Below are 21,524 nucleotides of genomic sequence, written 5' to 3'. Positions count from 1 at the left end.
CAGATTACCCTCCTCCAACCCCCATTGGCTAACTCCTTCTATGGCTGAGTAAATCTGTCTTTTTCTAGACTACAGTGTTAGAAAGTCTATTCTTTCTTTCTTTCTTTCTTTCTTTTTTAAACATGGGTCATGTTCTTTAAAAAGCATAATGAGTAAAAATGGTGACAATTTGGTCTCCAACAGCCTGACTCTTGGGTCTCTCTCAATTTGCTCTGAGCATAAGTAGGAAAAGGCAAGGTATCACTTATAGGATCCTCCAGCTCTTAATATCTACACCTATGTTTCAGAAATTTAATTCTTAATCATTTGCTCAGGAGAAGCTGGAAGATCCTGCAGCATTGAGAAAGATGAATCAGTTTTAAAGTATCTTACTGAGATACAAGTACATTTGATGGAATAAAGAATGACATTAAGGAGGCTCCTCACATTATTACCACAAGAACAAACTGAAAATAAGATTCAACAAGTTATACACCTTCCTCTTCATCAGGGTTACACAGTCACTAAGATCTCTCTCAGGACTATCTATATATTTATCTAGTCTTCCTTCTTGCCACTAGTAAGCAAATTGACATATAAAAGAAGCCATAGTATGAATGGAAATTTTTTTAAAATTTTCCATCTCCTAATTAAATCTTCATAATATTCTGCGGGGGTTCTGGGGGTGGGGAAGGCAGTTCAATGTAGTAGGGATGAGTGATTTCCTCTCCCCATCACATGCATTTCTAAGCCATGAGGGATGCATGTAATGGGAAACATAATGAGAAGGCAGAGTTCAAAACAAATGAGTTCTCTGTAATCAGTGAACGGCTGTCACAGCTTAAATCCCAAGAACTAACTCTCTTTACCAACTGCTGGGAGCCACAGCCAATTAATATGATGCATGGCATTTTTGATTGAAAGGTGATGCCAGCTAGCCATTGAGATGATATGATTATGTTAAAAATTACATTCATATGGATACCGGACTCCTGCTGCGGGACTCCTGGAGAGTTCCCATTGGTTGGGAAAGTACAGTAGGAGGGAATTCCGGGGAGGCGCTTGCGCTGGAGTTCCGGAAAGGAGCAGCAGAACGCCGCGTGGGTGGATCGGGAAGCTTCCCGGGCGGACGTGTTATTGGCGGTTCTTTCAAATAAAGTTTGTTCCTGTTTGAGTGGCTCGTGATCTTGTGCCCAGCCAGACAGCGGCAACTGGTGGCCCTGTACGGGGAGCGCCTGAAGCTTGGAGGTGAGTAAAATTGCTCGCCCCTGAGGGAAGGCGACAGAATGGGTGACCATTTCAAAAAACAATGTGTTCTTCTTTTGATTTATTTTGTTTTTGTTTCAAGCTGCCTATCCCTAGAATTTTCTCAGGCAAACTGGGAAAAATGGTTGGCTCAAGGCTTGAAGTTGTTTGGCCCGGAGAAAGAGAAAATTGATACAACTATTCTTTGCTCCGTTTTTGTTTCATTCTGTTTCGGGTTTGTTTTATGCTACCTAACTGGGTTGCGTTACCTTTATAGTAGATTAGAAACTAGTAAAAAACAAACCGAAAAACTGTTAAGTAAATTGTTAGAGGTCCAAACTGTGGTAGAAAACATGTCAGGTCAAGCAAAAGAGAAGGTCTCTCCAGCTAGTCAGACAGAGGAAAATTTGAAGAAAGAAAGCTTAGAGGAAAAACGACCATCAGTTGGGGAGTTACAACAGGAGGCTGCTACTAACTCCGTTCTATCACCAGAGGGCGTAAGAGCTGAGCGGCCCTCAATTCCTGTAGTTAATGCACAAAATCCTAAGGCAAGATCCCAAAGACTAGCATGCCCTGTACTTGAGCAGGCAGGAGGGCAACGAATTCATCGCGCTCTAGATTTCAAAACAGTAAAGCAATTAAAAGAGGCTGTAACAACCTATGGCCCGCAAGCACCCTTCACCATAAGCATGGTTGAATCTATTACCAACTTAGACATGACACCAGCAGATTGGGCTAACATGTGTCGATCTGTGCTAAATGGAGGACAATATTTGTTATGGAAGGTTGCCAATGAGGAATTCTGCATGGAGACAGCTAGGCGAAATACAGCAGCCGGTTACCCTCAAAGAAATCTGGAGATGTTGTTAGGAAAGGGACCTTATGAGGGTCAACGGCAACAAATTGAATATGATCCTGGTGTATACGCACAAATTGCTGCAGATGCAGTTAGGGCATGGAAAACTTTACAGGGGCATGGAGATTTACAAGGACAGTTATCTAAGGTAATACAAGGAACTAACGAACCTTACGCTGAATTTGTAGATAGGCTTATTCAGACAGCTTCTAGGATATTTGGAGATGTAGAACAAGCAATGCCATTTATAAAACAACTGGCTTATGACCAAGCAAATCGTTGCTGCAGAGAGGTCATTAGACCATGGAAACATGAAGATTTAAACACATATATTAAATTATGTAGAGACATTAATGAACAAGGACAAGTCTTAGCAGCAGTACAACAGGCTTTAGATGCCAGGCCAAAAACATGCTACAATTGTGATCAGACAGGACATTTTAAAAGGAATTGTCCCATAGGAGGAGGGTTTAACAAAGCTAGGTATCAAAGAAATAGAATACCAGGTATTTGCCCACGATGCCGTAGAGGGAGACATTGGGCTAATGAATGCCGTTCTCAAACTACCATAGAGGGCACTCCGTTATCAAAAAACGGACAAGGATCAAGTGTTTACCCACGATATCGTGGAGAAAGGCATCAGGCTCCATTGCCAAAAAACGGACTGGAGGGCCCAATGCTCCGGGGCCCAAAACCACAAATATACGGGGCAATGGAGGAACCCAACAGCACCATCAAGGTAGTGCCCAGGACACATTATCCATTAAATCCCTCATCAGACAAACTAGAGGGAGCGCAGGGCTGGACATCTGCGCCTCCGCAAGAGCAGTACTAACTCCAGAGATGGGAATTCAAATTATTCCCACAGGAGTAAAAGGACCTCTTCCCCAAGGAACGGTAGGCTTATTATTGGGACGCAGTTCTTCCACACTAAAAGGACTTATGATAAGTCCCGGGGTAATTGATCCCGATTATGAAGGTGAAATAAAAATTATAGCTAGTTCTCCAAGAGGCATATCAGTTATCTCACCAGGGGATAGAATAGCACAGTTACTAATAATACCCAGCCTACATGATAAATTTTCTAGTCGTACTGTAGAAAGAGGTACCAGGGGATTGGGCTCCACAGGTGTAGATTGGGCTATGCTGTCTTTAAATTTAGATTCTCGCCCCATGCTAAAACTAAATATTCAAGGATACGACTTTAATGGGCTACTGGACACAGGTGCAGACCTTAGCATCATATCTAGTCAGGAATGGCCAAAACATTGGCCATTACAACAAGCCACTCAAACGCTTCGAGGCCTAGGAGTGGCTACTAATCCCCATAGAAGTGCAATGGTATTAGATTGGAAGGATCCTGAAGGATGTGAGGGAACTATACAGCCATATGTATTGGATCATCTTCCTATAAATTTATGGGGACGAGATGTCCTAGATCAATTAGGTTTAACGTTAACAAATAACATCAATCCTAATGCGCCCACTACTAGGGCTAAACAAGGTTTTAAAAAAGAAAAAAGATTAGGAAAACAAGGACAAAATATAGCAGCACCAATTCAAATAGATCAAGGAACAGACAGACATGGGTTGGATTTTCAGAAAGGGCCACTGAGACAATAAAAATTACTTGGAAATCAGAAAGACCAGTGTGGGTTCCTCAGTGGCCCCTGACTAAAGAAAAGATACAAGTAGCCCATGATCTGGTTAAACAACAATTAGCGAAAGGACATATACAACCTTCCATATCTCCCCATAATACTCCCATTTTTGTTATTAAAAAGAAATCTGGTAAATGGAGATTATTACAAGATTTAAGAGCCATTAATAATGAGATGGTTATTATGGGACCTGCTCAATCAGGGATTCCCCAATTGTCTGCTTTACCAAAAACCTGGTATGTTTTAGCTATAGATATTAAAGATTGTTTTTTTTCAATTCCTATTCATCCTGAGGATAGTCCACATTTTGCATTTACTATCCCTGCACTAAATCATGAAGGTCCTGATCAGAGATATGAATGGAAAGTACTCCCTCAGGGGATGGCTAATAGTCCAACTATGTGTCAAATTTATGTTAACAAAGCAATCCAACCACTTAGAAATCAAAATCCTGAACTACAAATATTTCACTATATGGATGATGTATTATTGGCACATAAAGATAAAAACATATTGCTGGAATGTTATGCCACACTTACAAACTTATTAAAAAATTATAATCTAGAGATAGCAATAGATAAAGTACAATTAAATCTTCCAATTAATTATCTAGGAGTCCTGTTATCCTCAACCATGGTCCGTCCACCAAAAATTCAAATACGAGTAGATCAACTCAAATCACTTAATGACTTTCAAAAGTTATTGGGAGACATAAATTGGATAAGGCCTTATCTAGGCATACCAACAGGAGAGCTAGGACCTTTATTTGATATCCTAAAAGGTCCATCAGATCCAAATTCACCCCGCATGCTAACGCCTGAAGCAAGAAAGGCATTAAAAATCATTGAAACATATATGGAAAATATGCACTTGGATAGAATTGATATAAGTTTGCCTTTATTATTTATTGTACTACCAACAAAAAATATTCCTACAGGAGTATTTTGGCAAGAAGGTCCATTATTGTGGATACATTTATCTTATTCTCCTAATACTATTCTTACTAGATATCCTGAGGCTGTAGGACAATTAATACTCAAAGGAATAAAAGCAGCAAAGGGAGTGTTTGGGATTTCTCCCAATAAAATTATTACTCCATATACTATGGATCAAATTGATGAGTTAGCCAATGAGTTAAATACTTGGGCAATAATCATGTGTAAATCTAATGTTTCATTTGATAATCACTTGCCATCTAATCCTTTGTTGTCTTTTTGGTCTAAGCATCCTGTAGTTTTTCCAAAAATGACAAGAAAGACCCCTATCATGAATGCTCCAAATATATTCACTGATGGGTCAAATAATGGTACAGCAGCAGTAGTTACCCCTGATCAAACTTTTACATTTTTAGTACCCAAACAATCAGCTCAAAAGGTAGAGCTTAATGCAGTATTACAAGCTTTTATGATGTTTAAAGATTCTGTATTTAATTTATTTTCTGATAGTCAATATGTAGTTAATGCTATAGTATCCCTTGAAGATGCAGGTAGGATTTCCCCTTCTTCTACTGTTTTCTCTTTGTTTTCCACTATACAAAGTCTAATCTGGGACAGAAAAGATCCATTCTTTATAGGACATATCAGGGCACATACAGGATTGCCTGGAGCCCTTAGTTTAGGCAATGAATTAGCAGATAAATCTACACATGACATACATATTTTCTCCACAATAGAAGAAGCTATAAATTTTCATAAAAGGTTTCATGTCAATGCTAATACTTTACAAAAACGTTTTAAAATAACTAAAGAACAAGCCAGACATATAATAAAACAATGTCAAAATTGTGTGACATTTTTACCACAAGTTAATCTTGGAGTCAATCCTAGAGGACTGATACCTAACCATATTTGGCAGATGGACGTCACACACTTGCCAGAATTTGGAAAATTAAAATATTTGCATGTTACAGTTGATACTTCTTCTGGATTTTTGATGGGCTCCCTTCATGCCGGAGAAAAAACTAAAGATGTTATAGCTCATTGCTTACAAAATTTTGCCACTGTGGGCGTTCCAAAACAGTTAAAAACAGATAACGGTCCCGGTTATGCTTCTACCTCTTTTAAACAATTCTGCTCATCATTTGGCATTACTCACATAACAGGAATTCCATACAATCCACAGGGACAAGGCATAGTTGAAAGAGCTCATCAAACTATTAAAATGTACTTATTAAAACAAAAGGAGGGAATTGGAAAGGGGTATATATCCCCCAAAGATAAACTTAAAATAACCCTCTTTACTCTAAACTTTTTAAATTTGGATTCATCAGGACTTAGTGCTGCGGAAAGGCATATGTATCCAAAAAATGTGCATAAGCCTAAAGTTCTTTGGAAAGATATTCTAACAGGACAATGGAAAGGTCCTGACCCAGTAATTGTCTGGAGTCGGGGCTCTGTTTTCGTGTTTCCACAGGGAGAACAGCAGCCGATTTGGATTCCAGAAAGACTAACTAAAACGATTTCTACAGATCAAAAAGAAGATAATTTGACTCAAATCCATAACAGCTGATATCCAGAACTCCAGCTTGGCCATTCTTACATCTGCGACTGATTAACCAGGATGCTTTTTTCAATATCTATTTTATTATTGCATTTTTCCATATCATAGGTTCTATTTTATTTTTGAGCTCATACAGACCTAGGTTGATGTTTTTCTGATCAGTTTTATTTTTTAACTGTGGAGTTTTTAACATTGCAATGGAGATTTCACCTAGGTGAAACTACAAGGCCTTTACTATTGTCTTATGTGTTGTATGTTATATGTGCACACTTCTGTTTTGTGTTATGTGTCTATATGTGCGTATGTCCATAGATCATATATGAGGAGTGCTCAAAAAAAAAAAAAAAAAATGGATCCAAGTACTTTTTATTATTCACGTCATTTTAATGGTTTAATTTAAATTGGGTAAACAGCTGTTAAAAATTATTTTAATATGTGTACAAATAAGCAGGTTAACAAATCTGTTTGTTTATTTTCATCTTTCCTTTTCATTATATTTAATAATTCTGTTCAAGATAATGTAAATTGTTCTAAAAAAAAAAAAAAAAAATGTTTTCTTAGTACCTGTTAAAATGTTACATTTTTTTTCTTTTTCTCTTTAACATCATTGTCAGAATTCTTATTTTTCATCCCAGTGCCGGTGAAGACAAAGATGAAACCAAACTACAACTTCTTCGATAATTATCACAACAAACTGTATAAACTGATATATCAATGATCTTGGGAGGAAATGGACATATTGATAGATTCCTCCACTTTGAACTGCTTACAAAACTTGCCTGGACTATGTATCACTTGTATGCACTGTGATCTATCCGTTGATACAACAAATTATGGTAATGCTGGCGTATCTTTGCTGATGTGTCACCAGTGATGCAATTTTCCCTAGGAGTCGTCAATTGATGTGGTGTTGTGGCATTTCTGTATCCTCCTCCCTTCTACTAGTGATGGTCTAATTTTGGGGGCCAACAGAGGTGAGGCAAAGAACCTCACCCCCCCACTGGCACCAAGGCCAAATCTGGGGGCCAACAGAGGTGAGGCAAAGAACCTCACCCCCCCACTGGTGCATAGGCCTATCCACAATTATGGCTATTTGCTGGACCGGTAGTCAGTGACGGGTATGATCCAATTGCAATGGTATCAACCTAAGACAGGAGGCTGACGCCTAAAGGTCAGTTTTCCAATGACGGGTAAGAACCATATGTTGAATTGGACAAACCTAACAGGCACGGTCCCTAGCCACATTACTTGCTTCTTAATTAAACAGAAGGGGGGAGATGCTGGGAGCCACAGCCAATTAATATGATGCATGGCATTTTTGATTGAAAGGTGATGCCAGCTAGCCATTGAGATGATATGATTATGTTAAAAATTACATTCATATGGATACCGGACTCCTGCTGCGGGACTCCTGGAGAGTTCCCATTGGTTGGGAAAGTACAGTAGGAGGGAATTCCGGGGAGGCGCTTGCGCTGGAGTTCCGGAAAGGAGCAGCAGAACGCCGCGTGGGTGGATCGGGAAGCTTCCCGGGCGGACGTGTTATTGGCGGTTCTTTCAAATAAAGTTTGTTCCTGTTTGAGTGGCTCGTGATCTTGTGCCCAGCCAGACAGCGGCAACCAACAATGAAGTCCAACAAGCAACAGAAGTGATTTTATGGCCCCTGAGATTATGAAGAAATTTTAGGAACAGCAACAACAAACAGGATGACTTTATCCATTCACCCCATCTAATCTAAGAACTATCCTAGCCTAGCAGCTTGCATATTCTACAGCCACTACAAAGAGCTGCCCAAAGATGTTTTAATGTTGGTGGGCATCAATTACTACATAATTTAAAACTCTAGAAAATAATCAGCTGAAGTGAGAATTCTAGAACACGAAATCCTTTCAGTCACAAAATCAATTTAAGTCAGAGAACAATACAGGAATGCTGTATAAAGGAAGCAGTTGGGGCCTTAAAAGATCTGAGACTGAACATCACCTGAAACGCTCAGGTCCCCTTTTCCAAATCTATAACATGACTATGATCCCATATGTGACTAAGAATAAGAAAACCTTTGTAAGTACATATTTCTAGCCTAGTATAAAAGTTAGAGTTTATTAATTTAACCTAAATATACTTAAAATGTCTAATAACTATCCAATGAGTAGTTTTCAAGTTGGAATACCTCCTTTTGCCTGTAAAATGAAATTATTTACCTCTTAAATTTAATAGCCAAGTACAAATATATTAAATTATTTATTTTTCACATATAAAACAGAAGAGAAAAGCCCTATAGTTGAGTAAACAGCCTTCTACAAGAATATCTGTTTCAATATATTAGAAAACTCTAAGATTATAATATGATCACCCCTGAATGCCTTTCAAAGTTTTTTTAATAGGTAGTCTGATTTCAAATGAAAATCTGATACACAAATGTTATAAACACATTATAAAACTTTCAGAAGCAGTTAACTGAATATAACGGATGGATTTATAAGCCAGTTTACAATTGAGAACAAAAAAGAAATCTATAACTTACATCTGTTGGAATTTGTAGCTCTTCTTTAGTATATTCACGAACTACCTTGATGAAATCTTTTGGAAAATGTCCAAAAATATGGCCAACCTATAGTGCAAAAGAGACAAATATCAATAGAAGTGGCAGAAAATATACACATAATAGATAGGTATATGGGATAACCAAGAAAGAAAGTTGCTATAACAATTACACTGAGATTGTTATTCCAAATAAAAATTAAGTACAGAACTGTTAAAACAACATTTCCAACCACTGAAGTTTTCTTTTTTACATTTAGCTTAATTCTCAACACAGAGCATATAAAGTTAAGACTTCTGAAGTAAATAAAAGATCTGCATAGGAGATTATTGTATATTATATGGTTAAAACTATATAAATCAAAGCTGGTTATAAATGCAATTCCAAATAACCTCTAGCAAGAATTTACCTGTACATTTTGTAGCATTGCTCATAAACCGATATTTATGTCTTTCTTACCCAATACACAACAGTCATGAAAATTAATAAGTAAAAACAATACAAAATCTCTAAAATGTATTACCACTATAGCAAATGTATTGATAGTATATGCTTTCCTAACTTTTTCCAAATCTACTTTTACAAGTACTTGGGAGAAAATAAAATTACAATATAATGCATACTAAACCACATATCAAGTTTCAGTTTCACCCAAAATAAATCCTCTGCAGAAAAGAACCCCATTTATTTTCAGCACCAACAGCTAAATTATATGAAGTTACATAAAGCGTACAAAAGGTATATAAAGTTCCCCTTGAGAAAGACACTCTTATTACTAACTACTGACTAAAAGGAACAGAAGATTCTTGCCAATAATTAAAGGAAACTGATAGGCAAATCAAATGCCCAAAAAAGAAAATTAAAAAAGGCATCTCATCACTAACTCTAAAATATCCCCATTCATGAATGTTCTTGTTATAAATAGAAACCATCTGAGAGCCAGTATTAGTGGTAGAATACTGCCATGAAGATTAGATAAGACGGAGCAATTAAAAGCTTCATCACTGGCAGATAAAGTCTGAGACTCTAGAAAACCAACAACATTGCAGAATGAAAACTAAAAACTCAAAAGAAGAATCATTTTGAAAACTAAAGAGTTTTTAATTTCCTAAGTATAACATTCATGACACGAGAGGCGAGTCTGAGGGGAAACACACTTTTCCCTTCTGATGAAAATTCTATTAAGGTTAACTTTGGAAAAGGAAAAAAAAAAACAGAGATGTATGGAGAAAGGAAACACATTTATCTCTTATTAATCTGTGTCAACTGAGACCATAGATTATATAAAGTTCCATAATCACACACTGGGTGGTATCCTATTTCTTGTGATATGAAAAAAAAATGATGCAGAATTATGGAGGCTCATGACTGGAAATAATTTTTATACCTAATTTTGCTTCCATACATCATCCCTGCCAAGGTGCTGCTGATTTGATTTGTGGGTGGGGAGCAAAGAACTGCCACAAGAGAACAAATTCTGCATAAGCTACTATCAGAACAAATGTACTTAAGTGCCACTGCCCTGAAAGGAAATATTCAAAAGGAAGATGGATTAGACAGGGGTCCTTTCCTAACTGAGTTTTTCACTTTATAGGGAGCTAAGATAAAACACAACCTGACTGAAGGCAAAGAAGACAAATGAATGCAACAGGAGCAATGCAAACAAAGTGCCACCCAAACACTCATCAGTCGGCAAAGATCCTTTCTGGTCAGGTGCTGAAAGCAGGGCTCCTCAGGAAGACAGGATGAGTGCTGCCACCCAGAATGGCAAGAGTCCTAGAGATGAACATAGTTAACAGGCTACAATGTGACAGGAGAAAATGTAAATCAAGCCCATTTATCCAAAAGCTCAAAGAAGGGGAGAAAGATGACTACTGTATGAAAAATGCCACTTAGGTACATGGAAAAACAGTTCCAAGTTTAAAGATTACGAATCCTATTTGGTATACTTGAAAGAAACAATAGATGGTTCTTTATATGGAGTACTGCAACTGGGACTCTGTCTAAATATAAAGTTTGTACCTAAAGGCACCACACACTGGGTGGTATCCTATTTCTTGTGATATGAAAAAAAAAAATGATGCAGAATTATGGAGGCTCATGACTGGAAATAATTTTTATACCTAATTTTGCTAATTTATACCTAATTTTGAACCAGAAATGGCAACAAAATGAAACTAATTTTCCCATAGGGATTACTCTTATTTTCTGCTGTGTGGTATTTTATTTAGGGTGAGAACTTTCAGGGATGCAACCCGGAATGTCTCTAAACTGGAACATTCCTACAGTCATCAAAGACCCTTGCTACCATTTTAAGTAAACAATCCACATATCACATTTTTTTAAATGAAAAGGACAATACTCATAAATCTCTCAATGAGGTCACTCCTAGTGAATCTCCCCATTTAAAATATCAAAGCATGATATAAACAATGTCATGTCTTTCATCAGAAGATCCATACAACTGGCTAAGTAGAACCCCTGGGGGAACCTTCAGGCATAGATTATAGGAAAAGCAGAAAATGGATGACCCAGAAGTTGCAAAAAAGAAAAAAAAAAAAGCACATAATGAACATAATATTCTGCTTTTTTAGAGTAAAATCAGCACAAATGATTAGGTAAAATACACAAAAAATCAACTTTAAATATGCATGCCTGAGTTACTATATCAGACTTAATTTACAGGATTAACTCTAATGTCCATGAATCCTTCCCTTTTGAAGCAGCAAAGCTAAGAATTGTCAGGTTTTCACCATGACAACCTTTATAATGTGTAGAGCCTTCTGGAACTTGATGTGAGGGGTAGCAACCACAACCAGTTCAGTTCTGTTTCAGAAAGTCTACTGAATTTCTATGCTGTGCCAGGACTAAGGTGTGTTAGGAGCACAGGGCCTGGCAGAGAGGTCAGGTTAACTCTACAAAGACCCCAAGAAATCAGTCATTTAAATCTACACTGCTGAAAAACGCATCAAAAGTAAGAATATAACACCTGTCAAACTTTTACTTACACTTCCGGCCCAAAGTTCTGGTGATACCTCTGCCAGTTTATAGTAGACATATACAGGGTCACCTTTTTTAAAATTCACAAAACGACAATCTGAGCCTCTGAAATCTTCAAGAGCTTCACCTCGGTACATTAACACTGTATATGAACATTGAAAAAAGAAAAGCAAACATTAGGACTTGATTTTTCACAATCCACATTGACCCATCAAGAAATACGAATCCCACTATGAACAAAAATCAAGTTTTTCCAGTACTGGAATCACTTTTAATTCACCTGCTCAAAGTATCTAAAATTCTTAGAGATTTTATTGCTATAAAATACAATATTCCCTGCAATTAGACAAGGGAAAAGGAAGCTTCTCTATTTTTCTCTGTGCTGAGAAATAAAAAGCAATGTGGCTACCACCAACCATGGCTGGTTTCAGTGAAACTCTTGGTTCTTGCAGGCCTCAATTTTTTTGTTTCATAATCATAAAAAGCTTCAATTTGCAAATATGTAAATCCAAGTGTAGACACGGACAGGCTTAAGTATGGCTTCATGCAGAGGTAATAGGGAGGGAAGAGGGAAGAATATCCAGGAACCCCCAAGGGGTTAATTAACTTGAACTAACCGCTAAAAGACATTACCTTTAAGTGGCTGCAAGTGCTACCATGCAGCCGTAAATACTGTCAATTTCATTTGCAGCAGAGTTGCTGTCTCTGTGTTCAGCATCTGGGTAAATTACCAGGAAATATATTTTCTCTGAGCAAATATTGTTGACTATATCCAACATTAAGATTGTTTCAAAACATCCTCATTCGTATTTTTTTTTTAATAAACAAAATCAAAAGTGGGTATCCTATCTGACAAGGAACAAGTTTAACCATGAGAAAAGGTCAGGCAATACCTTCATGCTTAAAATGCAGGACTAGAATCACAATTGATCTAGAAACTGGTAGAAGCAACATTTTTCTTTTGGTTGACCAAATACACAGTTTCTGATTTAAGATGAAATGCACAATAGATGTATGTAAAAAGCACAAAGAAGAAATGGAAATAACACTTTTTCTAAAAGCCAATTAGCAGTAAAATACACAAGAATGTGTGTTTTATAAAAATATATGTCTGAGGAACAAACACAGATTTGGAGAGGGTAACTTGTTTTTTTGAAGCTAAAATAGGACTATTTTCAAAACTGTCAGCATCCTAATTCATATATAATTAAGAGGCCAAGTTGAAGGTGAGAGACACTTTAAGGTGGGGAATTCTCATCACAAGTGGAAATGGCAATGTTTCTCTTGTTCCCCCTTAGGTCATAGAGGGTTTACAAATCAGTAATATATTAGGTGACAACATAATGCATACTATGGAGCACCTATTTAGTTCTTATTTTTTTTTTTGGAGCACTTATTTGGAAGGCACACAAGGACACCTGACATACACACCTCACTACTTCCTACAACACAACACAGACCCACCTGTTGTGTTTGGTCACATCTGTTTGGACACAGGCCATTTCTCAAGTTATGTTACCCCACTGAACCTTACCAACACCATGTCTTAGTACTGAGGAAGCATCAGTGATGAGATTGTCCAGGTAGCCCACGTAGGATAGCGCGTGATAGCAAAGAATAGCAAACATTCTACCATGCTGGAAGCCTGATTTTGTTCACCCAAAACTGAAAGGAAATATCATGGCAGCTGCTTTGCTTTTCTGAGTGTTTATTTACTCCAGCCTTAGGGTTACCTCTAGGAACTGCTTAACATATATTGGAGACATCTTTTTTCTTTATTGGAGTGGAACAAACAATTCAAATTATAAAATTTGTTTTTGGTAACACCAATTTAGGCATAAAGAGCTCAATGGTAAACTTCTTGGCCTTTTTATCATGAATATTTTAAAATATGTACTGCTTACAATTTATGGACAACACGGTCATCAAGTTACAAGGTTATTAGAAACCAAGCGGGAGGCCATAAGAAGTATTCTGGGCCAGTAAATACATAGAGGAAAGAGGTTCCAACAACACTAGTGACTGAGTCTAAAACTGAATTGGCTTATAAAAATCTTGGAGTATTTATTATTGTTATTGCAACAAACCTCTTCATCTCAATCTGAATGGCTACATCCTCCCCACCGCCCACCTCCAATCCAGGACTGGGAAGCAATTCTGTCTGCTTCCTGCGCACAGAAGAGGCTGCAGTTCCCAGGTGGCCGGTGCAGATCCTTGGCCTCTTTCAAAAGCAAAAGATTACTGGCCCACCTGCTACCCTACCTCAAATATGAAGGGAGGCTTCTATGCACAGAAATGACAGGATTGAAGCAGAGTCAGGGCCGAGACCTCGGAACACATTGTGTGCCTGGACTCGGTGCTCTTTCCAAGCCTAAACTCTAGTCCCTGTTAAAAGGCAAAACCAGCCCAATCCCCAGTGCAGCAAAAGGACAAAGGGGCCAGTGAGCCTTTCCCAAGTAGCCCCACCATCAACCTGCCGCTGGGATTAGGGCCACCGGGCCCTGGAGGGCATCTGCCCTGATACCGCACCGGCCCAGGTCCCTGTGGCAGGGGCAGAAAAGTGCTCTGCTACAGCGTGGGGAGCCCCAGGCGTGCAGGGCGCAACCCCATCACCCACTGAGATCCTAGTCAAATCCTGGAAGGGAATAAACTGAGAGCTGTCCCTGGGGAATCCTGTTTCCCAACCCCCGCCTCAGTCAGTAGAGAAAAATAAAACACTGGCAACAAGTGGGAGTCGAAGCCCCCGGCAACCCAAGCAGGCTGTCCGGGGCGCCGGCAGAGCCGGAGGGGACACGCAGGGTCCCGAGGCTCTTGTCACTCCTGCGCCCCACCCGTCATCCTGCGACCCCCTAGCCCAGCCCACGGGGCTGGGGACTGGGGGGGATCAGAGCCCCATGCAGCCCCGAAGAGCCACTGCGGAGACCCGAGGACGCCCGCCCGCCTGCGCACTCACTGCTGCATTTGTGGTCTGCACAGAGTTTGTGCTTCCAGAAGCGCCGGCCGGTGCTCGGGTCCGGTTGGCCCAGCACTCGCCAGGTCGGACAGAGCACGAACAGCCAGAAGAGCAGCCCTGGCACTGCAGCCATGTTGTGGTCACCTCAGGGAGCCTGTGACGCGGTGGAGTAGGCTGCAGGGCTCAGGGGGCGGTGGGTAGCAAGGCGCAGAGGGGCGGCGCCCGGGAAGGCTTCAGCCTTTCCCGGTTGACACGTCAGCAGGGATATATGGGGGTCGATGCACTGGCTCTACTGGGGAACACACGGAGCCGGAGCTCCCCGTCCTTCTCTAGTGGAGACCTTCTCCTCAACTGAAGACCTTCTCCTCTAGTCGCTGCCATGGCAACTAGGACTCTTTCTCGTCCAATCACCTGCCTTTGCTTCTGTACCCTCACAAGCCACCCTCCGCATGATTCCATTCATCACCCACCCATCCCCCCGCCACTCCACCAACTGGTCCTTTCTGGCTTTCCTCAACCTCTCATTTCTGGTCCATCCTGAACTAGCCTACTCCACTTCACCATCATTACCATCCCCCATTCCTGGTCTGGTACCTCCTTTTCTGAACTACCAAATCCCACCCATGACTTGTGACAGCTAGTCTATGGTTTCAAGCTCCCTCCCCTTCAAACTCCTAGAGGTTCCTTGAAGCCCCACCCCAAGATCCCTCTGATTAGGAAAGGGGAAAGTGGGAAAGTGAATGGAACTGTGAGTGAGGGTGTAAGCTGGAGACTATGGCCTGCTCTTTTTAAGGCGGGGACAAGTGAGGGCAGAGAGATGGGCAGTAGTCTTCGGGCTAAGATCTTGAGATTCTTATCTTTATCCATAAGGGAAAAAAATCATTTAATTCAACAGCATATTTTTAACTTTCATTTTGTGCTACCATTCATGCCAGACGCTGGACAAAGCCCTAGCATGGTGTGGGAGTGGATGAAAATCATAAGACAAGATATCTGGTCCTGGTCCGAAAAAGTCCACAACATAGTGGGAACCAACTGTCAAAACCGATTCTCAGAGAAGAAAGCTATTAGCTAACATTTCTTGAACACTTTCTTTATGTCCAGTTGTTATTCTGAAGGTTTTATACATATCAATTCATTTAATCTTCATAACAATAGTACCTTACAGTAGTAGTAGGTCCTATTCCAATCCTTATTTTAGAGTAAATTGAAGCAGTCACACATCCAGTGAGTAATGGAGCTAAGTTTCAAACCCAAGGAGTAGACGCCTTTTTATCACAACCCATCAACTAACAAGCAAATGTTGTACTTTCTGACAAGAGGAGCAAAATCTGATTTAAATCATAATATAGCTGAATTACTGATATGTACAGTTAAGGGGGGGAAAGGCACAAGCTAGCCAGCCCAAGGAAGAATGTCTGCAATGCTCCCATCCTTAGTGGAGCCATTCTCACTTGTCTGTGACCAAGGGCTTGTTACTATAGTCTCTGCTAAAGTTATTCATCAACCTCCAACAATGAACCCATCAGTTGTTTCCCCAAATTAACTGAATCTTTAAAACTTAGAGAAAAGAATGTAGTCCACCATGTTCATAATGTTAAATAAAGAAAACAATGGAAAAAAGGTGTGCACAAACATTTGTCTACAGGGGTCATGAGAGGTCCCCATTGGTCCAGTGTACTTCTGTGCTTTCTGGAGAACCAGTGGATCATAGAGAGAAACTGAGTCATTCTTCATTTCTTTTCTACCATGTATTTATTATGTTATAAAATGTATCTAGTAGGCATCTCTAACAACATGTTGAAAACTGAACTCATTTTTCTCTCAAAATCTGCTCCTTTCAGTCTTCCCTATCTCAGAAATAAGAATGACAATTTAATTCCCATTATCCAGGTGCTCAAAGCCCAAAACTTACAAACCATCTTTGATTTCTTTTTCTCTCACATTCCAACTCCAGTCCATTAGACAATATTATGTCTTTATTTTTATAATTTTATTGAGATATAGTTGACCTACAATAAATTGCAAATGTTTAAGGTGTACAATTTGATAAGTTTTGACATGAATATACCCATGAGACTATCACCAAAATCAAAAGAGTCTTTCATCCTTCTTTGTAATCCCTCCCCTCACCTTTTCTGGCTGTCTCCAAACATCTCCTGTCATTATAGATTGTTTTGCATTTTCTAGAATTTGATATAAATTATACAGCATTTTATTTATTTATTTTTCTGACTTCCTTCTTTCCAAGTAAGAATTTGAAACATGCCCAGAATCTGACCACTCCTCTGCATCTGCTAAGCCAATATACAGGCCAAACCCACATCATAAGTCACCTGAATGATTTCCATAGCCTTCTTCTGTCCTTGCTTCTGCCCTCATTTTCCCCAATATCTATTGTCCTGATGGCAACTAGACTGATATTTTTAAATATAAATTTGATTGTGTCTCTCTGTTCAAAATCTTCCTATAGCTTCCCATTTCCAAATAAAAGGCAATGACTTTAGCCAGGCCTGGTCGTACTCATCTGTAATCCCAGAAGCTCAGGAGGCTGTCAGGAGGATCCTGAGTTCAATGCCAGCCTCAGAAATGTAGTGAGTCCCTAAGCAATTCAGTGAGACCTTATCTCTAAATAAAATATTTTAAAAAGGACTGTGGGTGTTTCTCAGTGTTTAAGTGCCCCTGGGGGTTCAATCTCTGGTATCAGGAAAAAAAAAGCCATGACTTTATTATGGACTACCCTGCCTTATTATGGACTGCTCTTAATCAATGTGACTCCCCTCATCCTTTTCTCCCCATTTCCTAACATTCTTCTCTTGCTCTGTTAGTTCTATTTAAATACACCAAGCCCACCCCTGCTTCAGAGCATTTACACTTGCAACTTTGCCTCAACCTTAACTCCCCAAATCATCTGACTAGCTAACTACCCCCTCACTTTATCATGTCTTTGTAACAGTGGCATTTCATGTGATAAAGGCCTTCCCTGGCCACCCTACACCAAATAGAGCCTCTTGCCATGACTACCAAGCCCAGCACCCTGCCTTTCTTTCTCTTCAGACTTGCCTTACCACTTTAGACTTCTCTTACTACTTGCCTTACATTTGTTTATCTACTTGACTGCTCCAACCCAACCTCAAACACAATTTCCAACACGAGCAGGAAATTAGTTGTTTTGTTTGCTACTGTTACATCAGTGACTAGGGAAATGCCTAGAATGTATGAGAGAGTTAACAAATGATTTGTTGGATAAACTCATGGTTCCAATGATATTATAAATATACTACACTATTAACCTAAACACATATATTAACTATTAAGCCCCATATATAAATAGTACTGAGAGGAAATAAGCTATGGGAACAAGGCATTTAAGGTCCACCTCTCAGCAGCATGCATCCTCAACTCCAGGAATGTATCCCTGAATGTTTGTGTTGAATAAAAACATAGTTGTTGTGGAGAGTAGTTGTTTGGTTACATGATACTGGAATATTTAAGCAGATCTTTAAAAACTAGTTTTAATTTTTCCTTATTTTTCTTATTATAGAATATGGTATGTTGTAGAATTTTTCTTATTATAGAATAGAGATTAATGATAATTCATTGGTGAAAAAATCAGAATAGCAAAATGATCTAATTGCATATTATCTTCTTGATATTTACTTTGACTCATAATCAGATATAATTTTATATGCATAGTTAGTGCTTCCAGTTACTGAAGAACTAGCTGCTTAGTTTGTAGAGTTTTCAATATTTTGATTTATCAGTATCATTTTTTAAACTTATTGCCTTAAAGACATATTAACTAGTCTGGTGGATAATGAGAAGAAAATTTCTCAACTGGCCACAATAAGGTAGTGGTAGTTCTTTCTACCAGGATACATACAATTAGTGGATGAATCAGCATTCACTTTTACTCATAGCATTTAAATATGTGGCATTGATGTTTAATATAAGGTTATGTTAAAAACCTTCAGAAAAGTAACAGGATAGAATGTGGTGGTGATTGTTGGCATGGAGATAAATAATCTCAAGTGCATTATTTAATACCTCAAAGGGAATTCTTATGGGGTAAGGGTTGAGTAATTGTTAAAGGTAAATGTATCCAGTTTGGGTGGAGGGGACATAAAATTCTAAGTATGAAGGGTTTCTAATGTCAGAGTACAATCTAAATGAGACAAGAAAAACATATCTGCAACAAATAATTGGCAGCACAATAACATATACCATTGGAAACTTGTGAAGGCACTTGCCTAGGAGCATTCAGAAGGCCTAACGCTGCCGTTACCAGGAAGAACCTCATCTATTGTAAATGATGTGCCAGAGAATAGTGTTAAACATTATGGAGGACTAAATCTCTCCAAGAGGGGCAAGAGATTTACCCTCGCATATGAAACATTGGAAAAAAGTGGACAAAATACAAACAACAACAGTTCTCAGATATTAGATAATAAGCAGCATAAGAGTGACCTCTAAGATAAAGTTAAGCATGAGAGATGAGTGCTAGGATTATTCCAATTTATTCCCTGGAAAGAATTTTTCAGGCCACATTCAAAGAAGGGAAACTCAAATAGAAAATCTCCTGAGTTGAAGAGATGGATTTTAAACTCTGAAGAGACGGATGCAGCTAGAAGTCACAGATCAGAGTAAAGGAGAGAGTAGAGAACTGCAGAGGGAGAGAGAGTGTGTACATGTACTAGCTCTCTAGAAATCTATGGAGAGTTCCCCTGAAGTCTGTGGTTAAGTGACAATGGGCACACATGTAAGGCCAGGGAAAGAATCTTCAGAAAGGAACAGGATGGAAGGTGGTGGTGATTGTTGGCATGGAGATGAATTTTTGTAATCACCAGCTGGAATGGAAAATCTATAATAAAAGGGCATCAAGTAACATAGTCAGTAAAAGGCAAAAATTAGCCCAAAATTGAAGGTAACTCCTGTCTAGCAGAATCTTAAAAAGATAAAAATGTTTCCAAGATAGTTCAGAAAAAAGCTGTACACAGCTCAAGAATATTTAAAAGAATACAAAATATGTTTCCAAGATAGTTCAGCAAAAAGCTGTACACAGCTCAAGAATATTTAAAAGAATACAAAATATCCAATACTCAACAAGGTAAATTCACAATGTTCGGAATCCAATAAAAATGTATGAGGCATGCAAAGAGGTAGGAAAATATAACCCATGTTGAAAAGAAAATTAATAGAAATGATCATTAATTACACTGTGATAGAGTTATTATACAAGGACATTAATACAGTTGTATACCATATGTTCAAGATGCTATGGAAAAGCATAAGCATGTAAAGGAGAAAAAAGAAGATATAAAAGTGATCTAATTCAAACTCAGATAAAACAATGGCTAAGGTGAAAATTACACTGAATGAGATTAACAGCAAATTCTACATTGAAGAAGTCAATATCAGCAAACTGAATATGCAGTGATAGAGACTCTCCAAAATGAAACACAGAGAAAGAGACTGAACTGAACAGAGCATCAGTATGCACAGCTTCAACCAGTCCAATATATGTGTTATGGTAGTTCCTAAAAGAGATGAGAAAAACACATTTGAAGAAATAATAAATAAAAATGTTCCATATCTGATGAACACTCAGATTCAAAAAGCTCAATGAACAAGAAAAATGATAAAGATGACACAAAAATACACTAAATGCTTAAAACCAGTGCTAAGAAAAAAATTGTAAAGCATCTACAGAAAACAGATACCATAATGTACAAAGGAGTGAGAGTAAAATCTCAAAATTCATTCAAGAACCATGCAAACCAGAAAACAGTACATCAATATTTTCAAGTTCTGAAAGAAAAAAACACTGACATCCTAGAATTGCATTCCAAATGAAAATATATTTCAAAAAGATGTAGTCTTTAATGCAAAAGAATTAAGTTAAACCCTACCCCACATAAAAATTACCTCAAAATGGACCACAGACATAAATGTAAGAACTCAAAATGGACAACACATATATGTGTAAGAACCAAAACCAAATGTAAGAAAGCATAAGTAAATCTTGGAGTAGACAATGTAGTTAAGACACCAAAGGCCCAAGCACCAAAAGAAAAAAAATAAAGTATAAACTTCATCAAATTTAAAACTTTTAAAGGCTACCATCGAAGAAAGCGAAAATACAATCATAGAAGAAAATATTTACAATTCATGTAGTTAGAATATAACTGCCTAGAATATATAAGCAATTCTTATTGTTCAATATGAAAAGACAAATGGCAAGAAATTAGAATAGACATTTCTCCAAAGAGAATAAGCAAAAGCGAATAAGCAAATGAAAGGATACCCAGCACCATTAGGGAAATGTACAAACTCAGTGAGATACTACTTCACATCTATTAAGATGGTTATAATCAAAAAGGTAATAATAAGTTGGCAAGGATGTGGATCAATGGGAGCCCTCACACACTACTGGTAGGGATAGACTACAGACCTAAATGTAGCAGCTAAACCTATACAACTTCTGGAAGAAAATATAAAAAGCTGCTTGGCAGAGACTCTCTCTGCCTCATGCTCTCTTTTTTCTCTCTCTCCTCTCAGAAATAAATCAGACTTAAAAACTTTGTCTCATGCTGGGCGTGGTGGTACATACCTGTAATACCAGTGACTCAAGAGGCTGAGGCAGGGGGATTGCAAATTCAAAGCCAGCCTCAGCAAAAGTGAGGCATTAAGCAACTCAGTGAGACCCTGTCTCTAAATAAAATACAAAATAGGACTGCGGATGTGGCTCAGTGGTGGTATGCCCCTGAGTTCAATCCCCAGTACTAAAAACAA

At 38.5% G+C, this 21,524-nt stretch overlaps 1 protein-coding gene across 1 annotated transcript in view; it reads right to left on the bottom strand.

The window, feature by feature from the left end:
• The window catches only part of LOC143389758 (transport and Golgi organization protein 1 homolog), a 46,795-nt gene extending 31,930 nt beyond the window's left edge, over positions 1–14,865 (bottom strand). The window contains exons 1-3 of the mRNA XM_077108357.1: positions 14,733–14,865; positions 11,788–11,921; positions 8,762–8,848 (exon numbers count right to left, since the gene is read on the bottom strand). Of these exons, the coding sequence (XP_076964472.1) occupies positions 8,762–8,848; positions 11,788–11,921; positions 14,733–14,865 (354 nt within the window). The remainder of the gene's footprint in view (positions 1–8,761; positions 8,849–11,787; positions 11,922–14,732) is intronic.
• Between the last annotated feature and the right edge of the window lie 6,659 nt (positions 14,866–21,524).

The sequence above is a fragment of the Callospermophilus lateralis genome, unplaced genomic scaffold (genome assembly GCF_048772815.1).
Source record: "Callospermophilus lateralis isolate mCalLat2 unplaced genomic scaffold, mCalLat2.hap1 Scaffold_62, whole genome shotgun sequence".
NCBI lineage: Eukaryota > Metazoa > Chordata > Mammalia > Rodentia > Sciuridae > Callospermophilus > Callospermophilus lateralis.
The sequence above is the reverse complement of the archived record's forward strand: the minus strand, read 5'-3'. Positions and strand labels throughout refer to the sequence as shown.